This window comes from Falco biarmicus, chromosome 2, assembly GCF_023638135.1.
Source record: "Falco biarmicus isolate bFalBia1 chromosome 2, bFalBia1.pri, whole genome shotgun sequence".
NCBI lineage: Eukaryota > Metazoa > Chordata > Aves > Falconiformes > Falconidae > Falco > Falco biarmicus.
Window position 1 is genome coordinate 113,762,938 of NC_079289.1, and position 9,445 is coordinate 113,772,382.

The following is a 9,445-nucleotide window of genomic DNA, read 5'->3' on the forward strand; positions in this document are numbered from 1 at the left end:
GTGCCGGCGGAGGGGAGAGCGGGAATCGCTCACCCCAACCCGGCCCTGAACGACGCCTCCCTGCCGGGAAGCCGGGCCCTCTGCGCACCGTGAGCCGGCCCGCAGGGAGCGCCCGCCCCGGGAGGCGCTAACACAGGCGGCGAGGCGAGGCGAGGCGGCACCGCCGCCCCCCGTGCGGAAGCCCCTCTGCGGCCCCACTGCCCCTAGGCCCCCCCGGCCCAGCCCGGCCCGGCCCCGCCGCGCAGGTGTTGGCGGCGCTGCCTCCGCCCCGGGGCCGCCCCCACCCGCCGCGCCCGCTGACGGCGGCTTCCCCGGCAAGCCCGGCCCCGCGGCGCGCCGCCCGCCGGGAGCCGCAGTCCGCCCCCGGGCCCGCCCGCCCCCCGCGGCCGGTGGGGGAACTCCGCTTCCCGCCGGCCCCCGCGCAGTGCCGGGCCGCCATGGGCTGGGGCGCCCGGCTGGCGGGGCTGGCCGGGCTGGCCGTGTGGGCGCGGCGGCGGCGGGCGGCGGCGGAGCGGGACGGCGGCGGGGAGCGGCGGGGCCTGGAGCTGCGGCTGGTGCAGGTGGTGTTCCGGCACGGGGCGCGCACCCCGCTGCGGCCGCTCCCGGGGGCAGCGCCGGTGAGGAGCGGGCCTGGGCCGGGGCGGGGGGGTTGTTGCCCCTTCCCAAGGCGCTACCGAGAGGGAATCTGGGGGGAACGTGGGGGAGCTCCAGCGGACCCCCGCGGGCGGGGCGGGCGGGGGCAGGGTGCGGGGCCGGCGGCCGGGACCCCCCGGGGCAGGGGCGGCGGGGCCCGGGCCCGCAGCGGCGGTGACACCGGGTAGCGCTGCCCCCGCCGCCGGTTGGGGCCGGTGCCCGGCGCTCCCGCTCCCCTCGGGCTCCTCGCCGTTGGCCCGGCCCCCGGGGGGGCGGCCGCTGGAGCCGGCCGGTGGGAGTTCGGGTGGTTCGCGCACGAAGCCTTTTCAGTGCGTAACGAACAGCAGCGATAGCGATTTCCCGCAGCTTCTGTCCCGTAAAGGCAGGGAAGCAAAGCAAGCGCTTCGCATCCCGCGCACCGTCGGCGGGGGATGCGCCGCGGAGGAGCAAACCCAGCAAACGTCGCTTCTGCACGCAGAGATCACTTTGGTCCTGCATCGCTGGCAAGGCAGCACAGAGGAACAGCCTGGCGTTGGTTAAAATGCTCTTGAAAGTCCTCATTTTCCATTGAAGCGCTGTTTTGAAACAGGTGGAATGGCATTCCGCTCTTTTAGACGTGCCCGCTCACACCGAGTTTGATTACATGGTGACTGACCTAAATGGAGGCCCTCGCCCTCCCTCGCCCTACGAGGAGCAATACAAAAAGACCACGTTCAAGGTGAGGCTGCATTTTGCGGTGGTTTCATATTCCCTCTGTAGGCTTTATTTTCATATTCCTCTGGAGACCCTTCCTTTTCTTTGTACTTAGGGTGGTGCAATCGCTGGACAGCTGACAACAGTAGGGATGCAGCAGATGTTTGCCCTGGGGGAAAGGCTAAGGAGAAGATACGTGGAAGAAGCCAACTTTCTCTCACCAACGTTTAAGCCCGCTGAGGTCTTGTGAGTTTCTTGGTTCCCTCCTGGATCTTCCCATCCTTCCTCCCTCTCCCAACAAGCAGCCCTGTGCTAGGGCAACTTTCTGACCAGCACACCCTTCTCTGCCCTAAGGCAGACTGTGTGGCTCCTGCCCCTTCACCTTTGCTCAGCCTGCGGAGCCCGGTACTGGAACTCACTCGACACCCAAAGCATTCAGTGCCCCAGCCATCCCGAGAGTGTTGCCAGGGACAGGTTCATCTCACCTAGTTTTAGCTATTGACGGTGGTACCATGCATCTTTGTGGTGAGTGAAGGGAAACAGGCATTTCTGGAGCACAGTTTAACCCACTGTAGCTTAAGTGACTAAATTTCAGTGAGATGAAGCACACTCCTGCTGCTCACATCAGTAATGCTGGCAGCATCTGGTTCAGGATGAGATAAAAATTATGCTAGAGAAGTGCCGATTTGTTACCTCCACTTGCCTCTGAAGGGAAGTTAAATAGACATCTATATCTGAACTGCCCTTTAAGACGGCTATAAGTGAGGGAAGATGAATCCTACCACGGGTTTCCAAAGCCGCAGTGAAACCAGAACCTTCAGTTCCAGCAAGTCCTCCCCAGCTGCAGCTGTGTCCACGTGAAAGAAAAAGTGCTACCTCACGGACTGCTTTCTCTGTTTCAGCATCCGCTCCACTAATATTTTCCGGAATCTGGAGTCCACACGGTGCCTGCTAGCTGGGCTGTACCAACAGCAGAAAGAAGGTTGGGGAGACTTCTGACTCGTGTCTTTCCTTTCTCAGTCTTCCCTAGATGCACACACACCTTGCTCATCCCAACTCTCTCTGGGTCCCAGCTGTTGCTTCTTCCCCCTACTCTTCTGGTTCTGTGGGTTCTTACGAAGTTGTCACTTGCTCCCTCTCTCTTTGTGTAGCTTTCTGCTGGTGCTCAGCTTGGATCTGTTGCCATGAATGCTGACATTTCAGACCTACTGAGGAGGTTAGCTTCAGAATCAAGAGGGCAAAGAGTTCCAGGTCCGTTGTTCATGAGATGCACATCTGAAAAAAGTTTCTCAGAGAAACCCAAGTATCTTGGCCAAGATCCATTACAAGTTCAGTATCTGGAGTAACTTTCAGTTGTATCCTGCAACTGACAACTACTTGTATGCCCTAGAAATACACTCTGGGTTTTCAAGACATCACCTCTGCTCCCTCCGTATTCAGTTCCAGGAACAAGCAGTAGGAGTGACTTGCCAGAGCTCCTTGCACTTCATGACACAGAAACTAATTTTTGGCACATACAAACACTAGACAAATTGAGCACGCAACTAGAAAGCTTTACAAGGTGCACAGCAGACATCCCTGTGGAACTAAATGCCGTGTGCACAGAAACAAGCGCAGTGGCTTGTCTGGCAGGTGATAGCTCAGGGGGAATTGCTAGTTGGCAACAATGGACTTGAGGACAAAGACTGTGGGAGTGATTAAAGCAGTCTAAAGATATGCAGATGCACTAGTGATTGCAGAAGCTTCCTTCTCCTTCCACAGGATCTGTTGTCATTGTCACTGAGGAAGCAAGCTCTGAAATCCTCTACCCCAATTACCACAACTGCCAGCGCCTGAAATGCCTGAGCAGGTAATTGCCCACCATATCTCCCCCTATGATTTCACTGCTGTTTCATTTCAGCAGTAGCAATTTAAAACAGCACATTTTCTTCCCATTTCCCAGTTTCTTCCCCTGCCACTTACTGTTCTTTGGAATGGTTAGCTAGTTATATAAAACACTCAGTGAGCAGAGTCATATACCAAGCAGTGGCACCATAAGAAAAAAAAAAAATAGAGACTTTTTTTTTCTTGAAAGACCAATTTAATTTAGTCTGTGTCTAGCAAACACTCATTACTAGCTAATGTACAGCTATTCTGCGGCATTGCTGCAGGGCAGAATTAATGTCATCTACATCCCTTAACAAGCCTTTCAACTGTGAACATATTGGGCCTCCTTTTATATTCAACTTCTGGTTCGGGGGTTATTACAACATTCCTGTCACATTTATACCTTGAAGAAACTGAAATATACTCAGCCTTAACAGATTTAACAAAGACTAATGAAGTAAAATAAGGAACATCCTACATAGAAAGAACAGTTAATGTTTGCAGAGTCAAGTACTCTGAATGCCTGTGTCAGGTTGGGCATGGGGTGGAATCTGAACAAGAAAAAAAATGTATTATGGCTTAGTTGGATTATACAGTGCCATATTTTTGTCCAAAATTCAAGAGTTGTCAGAATTCACTTGCAAAAGCTCATTATATAATGCTTGATTCTGCAGGCAAAGGATTGTTTCTTGAAAGTGGTGAGGTGACAGCCCATAAAAGCAGCACATTCAGCCCCCTCTAGTAACATCAGCTGTCCAAAAAGGGAGTAAACTGCAATCTCTTCCACTCCCCCCTCAGCCCACCAACTGAGTACATTGTGTGACCACATCAAGGTAGATTTTTTTAAGCTGCAGTAATAAGCACAGCCTCAGCTTATAGGCTACCTATGCCAGAACTTCTAGTACATTTGATTTCAAACAGAAACTAGAGCTGTCCCTAAAAAAATAAAGAGCAAACTTAGAAACTTTTCCCACCTCCTCCCCAACAGATCAGGGTCAGAGAAGACCAAACCTATGCAACATAATTTGCTTTAAGTACATGACCAGCATGGATGTTCCAGCTAACCTTTTAAAAATAAGTTTTAAACCAGTGTGAAGAGCTTCTAACAAAGTGAGAGGTGAATTTAAAGCTCTAAGTGAGTACCTAGGTGTTTCCCTTTTCCCACACCATACAGCGATCAGTTCAAAGCTGCTACCCCTTCTTTTTTCATAAGGCAGTTAAAGGTGTACTCCCTGAAGACGCAGACTTCTTCTGTTCCAGTATGACTAGATCTGTTAACTGATACACAGCCCTTCCTTATGGGAACCACTTCTGAGGTGTTACCATCTCATCTTAATTTTTTTCCCCCACCTCTGTGAGAGCAGATAGCCACCTCCGATCCTTGACATCTAGATATGGTGTCTGTCTGCTCTCCATCTTAGACTTCCAACATCAGGAATCCCTCATTCTGCGGTGCTTCTTTTACCCCTCACTGATGTGAGGCTAGGGTCACAAAAAAACCCTAAAACATAGGAAGTCTGATGTATTAAAAATTTTTGGTTTGTTTTCTTAATTCCCTGACAGGCATAAGTTGAAGAATGTTCTGCAACAGCCAGGTATCTCTGATGACTTGAAAACAATTAAGGAGAAGATGGGTATCGATGGTGATAAGTCTGTGGATTTTTTTCTCCTCCTTGATAACATTCTTGCTGAGCAGGTGAGCTGAGCAGTTCTGTTGCACTGTCACAGAAAGAAACATCCCTTTACCATGCATATGGAGGAAACCATGGAGTGCCAACACCGATACCAGTGGGTACCCCAATACCTTTCTATGTAGTCCATAAAGTTTGTAGAAACAGCATTTTAAAAAGAAAGATGTGGAGTAAGCCTTGCTCCAGCATGGGTGAAGACTCATCTCCAGTACTTACCTTGAAATCCAGTGCCTCTTTTAAATGTAATGAAGTAGAGCTAAGAGCAGTTTGGCCTTGCTTACCCCGTTTACAAAGTGCTTTCCCTTTTTGGCAGTCAGCACTTAGCAGCGTCATCATAATCCTGGTTCCACCGTACTACCTGTAAGCCAGACTGCTTCTGCCACTGGAAGGGAGCTGGGCTTATTTGTACCCCCCTTAGTACCTCTTTTTTGCTTGAGGTAATGAGAGTTGGTCTGGCTGTTGGTTGAATAGCTCAAGGGGTTACACTCCCATCACGTAGAAATGTATCCTCGAGAACAAACATCCATCCTTTTGGTACACAGAGAAAGTTCTGTGTGTTTAAAACCACCCTAGAACCCCTCACGTGCACACCGTAGTACCGTACATGGTGCTACAATACTGTAGTACAAATGCTGTGACATGAACAGCTGTTTTCTGTGGGCAGGCATCCATGTGTCTTCTGGCTGGGTTCAGAAAGGGTCAACCCCCTCTTGTTACACTACATCTTCTCCTTTCAGGTGCACAATTTGCCAAGCTGCCCTGTGCTGAAGAACTTTCAGCAGACAGTTGAACGTCGATCTGTTGACTCGGTGCTTTTCCTTCTGGAAGATGGTTCGAGGTGATTGCCTGTAGGCCTCCAGCCTTAAGGGTTGTCTTAGGCTCAGCCAGGGCAGACGAGCTACACCAGCTTACTGCAGCAGACAGAAGTCATTTCTGATCTGCTGCATTCCCCCACCAGAGGCTACCCCTCACGAGGTTTGTGCCTCAGCCATCTCAGTAAGCCCAGTGCCTTCAGCCAGAAACATGAGCTAGGAAAGAGGAGGCCATACTGAGGAGGCCAAGATGTAGGCTTGCATCCCGTTTGGCTGACAGTCACAGAGCAAGTAGCCTCTGAGGAACAGTAGTAAGCCACTGAGGTAAGCAGAGAACACCTCAGTTGCCACAGTTGTTTAAGGGAACTTGCATCAAAGGCAAAAGGAGAAGAGCAGAGGAGATGCTGCCAGCCTGAGCGCTGAGGCGGCCCTTGCAGGTGCACAACTACAGTCTGAATTCCAACCTGGGAAGTTTATCTCAGGGATGGCACCTGCACAGCTGGGCTGAGAAGTGTTAGTGCTAGTGGAAAAGGTGATGCCAGGCCTTGCACACATGCAACTACTTGCAAAAGTACCTGCTGCTACATGCAGTTAATTACCTCCTCCACAGTTGTTTGTGAAGGCGGCTGAGTTGCTAGCCTAGCAGCCCTTTTCCTTTCGGATTCATTTGCAGCTGCTATATTCGCCAGCTCTTCTTGGGCGGTGGTATAGGACTGCCTTTTCTGTTAAGGGCCTTAGCCTTGTTTTTTAACTTGTGTTAGAGATCTTGGGTACCGAAAGACTGATTTTCTGATTTCCCCCACTCCCACAACACCCAGGACAGTCACAGTGGCGCTCATCCTTCATTTGCACTGATGTATTCATTAGGTAGAGCGAGTCTCTTCACACGAGAAGATGTGTAAAGATCTCTTTATTCAATACAGGGGTAAAAGCTAATTTTAAAATATAGCCACCACCTTCTCGAATCCCACCCCTCCCCTTCCTGCCAAAGACCCCAGCAACTTCAGCTGCTGTTTTACAGGCAGCTGCAGTCATCTTCCCTAGCTGAAAACCATGCATCTAAAAAAAATCACAACTAGGGAAACAAAACAGCATAGAGAACATCAAGGAGTTTCTAGATTTCCCTTTATGTGGGCCAGACCTCATGAGACTGCTTGTTAACACCTCTCCCCTCCCAATCTGCAATCACATTAGAACCTCTGTGGTGACTATGTAACTGCTGAAATAAAAAAGTAACCACAGGAGTTGCATTTAATAGTTCCTAAGTACACGCTATACATGTTATCAATTTGTAGGAGAAAAGCCGGTTCCCAGGTGTTCATTTGAAATTATTTAATTTGAAAGTTTAAAACCTAGTAATTTATTTCTGCCTTTTTTTTTTTTTTTTTTTTTTTAACAGAGAAGTTCTTCAGATGAGTGTTGGTCTCCTTTTCTATACCTTACAGAAGAACATTACAGAAGCAATAGATCCCTCATCTGCAGCTGAAAGGGCCAGGTACAGGGCAGATCTCTTCTTCCAACAGTTATAAATTCTGACTTGCTGTCAGTGCAAAAGGCTGGTTCAGCAGGATATTGAGTGTGTGTGTGTTAAAGAGAACGAGTGCTCATCTGCTAGAAAAAGCCCGAGTGCTGCTGGCTATCCATGGAGGTACACAGCTAACATGTTAGGTTTGGGTTTTGTTTGTTTTTCCCCCTTTTTAACAGAAAGCTCATTCTCTATGCTTCTCACGACGTTACCCTTATTCCTCTCCTGGTGGCACTGGGCACCTTTGATCACAAGTGGCCACCTTATGCTGCCGATGTGACCCTGGAACTCTATCAGCACCAACAGTCCAAAGAATGGTTTGTTCGCGTATCTTACCATGGAGAGGTAAGATCCCAGGGGAAGCCTCTTGTACAAACCTTGGGCTTTTGGTTTTGCCATGCATCTGTGTAAAGGTGTGAAACAAGACTTGTTCTGAGCATGCCATCAAGCCATATAACAGGGTAAGACACCTACCGCGCATCCGTGGTAGCCAAGATATCTGTTTAGGCAAAGACTTTGAACCTCTGCCTCTCCGCGTCTGCCTCGACTAGCGTATTTCCCTGTTGCAGAATGCATCAGTATCAGCAAAAAAGGGCTTTGCCAACACACAGGATCTGTGATTTTGTCTCTTTGCCTTTGCAGGAGCAAGTGGTGAAAGGATGTAGAGCAGGTCTCTGCCCACTTGAAGAATTTCTAGAAGTTCTTTCACAGTACTCAGTCAGTCCAGAGGAGTACGATAACCTGTGCTCCCAAATGGAGGGGAATCGGCAAACTGGCTCATGATTAAGTTGTCTTAAATTAAAATTAAGTTACTGTCACAATCTTTGACTATTTTTCTTTATATTCCTGCCAGCCTTCTCCACTCTAAAGGTATTTTAGATGAGGGGACTTTTTCCTACCAGACACAGGGTGGCACAGCGTCACTTTCCACTGTTAGCAGCCAGTTGAAAGAAGCCACATAACAGAATGGCTTGAGTTCACTTCTGAGGTAGCCAAGCAAAAGCACAAAGGCTGAAAACAGCAAGGGAGAGAACAGACTTTTTAAACGGCCCTGCTGCTTCGGGAATATGATAGAAAACATACCTGTTCCTCATATGCTGGGACTGTGGGATGAAGCCCAGCTTGCTCTGTGCTGCCAGACTTGAGAACTTTGACATAACGATTGCTTTTGTGTATGCTGAACTGCAGAAGCCACTGTGCCTTTCCTTTTCTCTTGTCATGTTGGAGGGTTGCTCTGCAGACAGATGAACCTCCCAAATTGCATAGCGTTTAGCTACCCCATCTTCTTGAGGGCATTTTTGTGCACACAAAACCTCTCCAAAGGGACAGAAAGCCTCCAGACCTCTTTCCTGCACTCCTGTAATTATGGAAATTCTGCTGCGAACATGCAAAACAACCACAGTGGGCCAAGTACAAGAACATGCACTCTTGGTGAACTCTGCTTAATGTGCTTTAACAAGGAAGTCCGGGGAGCTGCTATTGACTTCAGCTTTGAGCAGCGTTGCATCCATTTTGCACTTCATGAAACAGGAATACACCAGCATAGCCAACAGAAGTACTTTCAATCAGTAAATAAAACTTGGATCCTGACCTATTTCTTTGGGATAAGTAAAGGCTAAAATAGGGGGACCACATACTAAAATGGCCCTGCAGTTTTGCTTCTGCATTACCCTCCCCCCTTTTTTTTTTTTTCCCCTCCACTTAGCAAAAACAGACTGCAGTGATGTTAATGTAAGTCATTGACAGATATGTGACTGGAGGCACTACAGTACCTTCTCCCTGAGAAGCGTGGGCTGGATTTACCTCTACTCTCTCATTAGCCTGCCCCCACCACAATTACATGTTGACACCATGCACAGTGAACAGAATAATTTGAATCCTAAATACATAGCTGGAGGTCTCACTGAACTGCTATTAGAAGCTGTCAGGAAAGCAAACAAAACATTGTTACTTTTCACCAAGTTTTTATACAGCCTAAACCCGTAATGCCATTATATAAAAATCAATGGCCCTACCCTTGCTTAAGAACAGTGTGTTCTGCTCTGATCAAGCTCTCCGTTATGCACAGTCTGAAGTATTTGGAGAATGGCGATGGAAACATCAGGCATACGACTGCAAGTTATTTGTGAGACGTGGACTCCTTGGGAAAGGGGTATCGGGGAACCGCATGAGAAGCTTTGGCCACACCACTAGACAAAGGGGGAATTCACACACCTTCTCCTAAG

The 9,445-nt window shown here is 49.4% G+C and overlaps 1 protein-coding gene across 4 annotated transcripts; it reads left to right on the top strand.

Annotated features, from left to right (window-relative positions):
- Positions 1 to 340: 340 nt before the first annotated feature.
- ACP6 (acid phosphatase 6, lysophosphatidic) lies at positions 341 to 8,041 on the top strand. Of its 4 annotated transcripts, XM_056329453.1 has the most exons (10): positions 341 to 617; positions 1,223 to 1,351; positions 1,442 to 1,572; positions 2,229 to 2,308; positions 3,088 to 3,175; positions 4,756 to 4,888; positions 5,621 to 5,721; positions 7,095 to 7,190; positions 7,400 to 7,565; positions 7,863 to 8,041. In XM_056329453.1, exons 1-10 carry the CDS (start codon positions 438 to 440, stop codon positions 8,001 to 8,003), a joined length of 1,245 nt encoding a protein of 414 aa, XP_056185428.1. In that variant the 5' UTR covers positions 341 to 437; the 3' UTR covers positions 8,004 to 8,041. The 4 variants fall into 4 exon arrangements, with proteins under 4 accessions (XP_056185428.1, XP_056185429.1, XP_056185432.1 ...); XM_056329454.1 differs by lacking the exons at positions 341 to 617; positions 1,223 to 1,351 and adding an exon at positions 2,478 to 2,577 and having other exon boundaries at positions 1,441 to 1,567; XM_056329456.1 differs by lacking the exons at positions 341 to 617; positions 1,223 to 1,351 and adding an exon at positions 2,478 to 2,577 and having other exon boundaries at positions 1,558 to 1,572.
- The last annotated feature ends 1,404 nt before the right edge of the window (positions 8,042 to 9,445 follow it).

What these genes read in the sequence shown, in the direction of transcription:
- ACP6 (XM_056329453.1), top strand. Translation starts at nt 438, where the DNA reads ATGGGCTGGGGCGCCCGGCTGGCGGGGCTGGCCGGGCTGGCCGTGTGG. An exon ending in GTACCAACAGCAGAAAGAAG is followed by an intron (nt 2,309 to 3,087) that starts GTTGGGGAGACT and finishes CTCCTTCCACAG; the next exon opens with GATCTGTTGTCATTGTCACT. An exon ending in TCTGCAGCTGAAAGGGCCAG is followed by an intron (nt 7,191 to 7,399) that starts GTACAGGGCAGA and finishes CCTTTTTAACAG; the next exon opens with AAAGCTCATTCTCTATGCTT.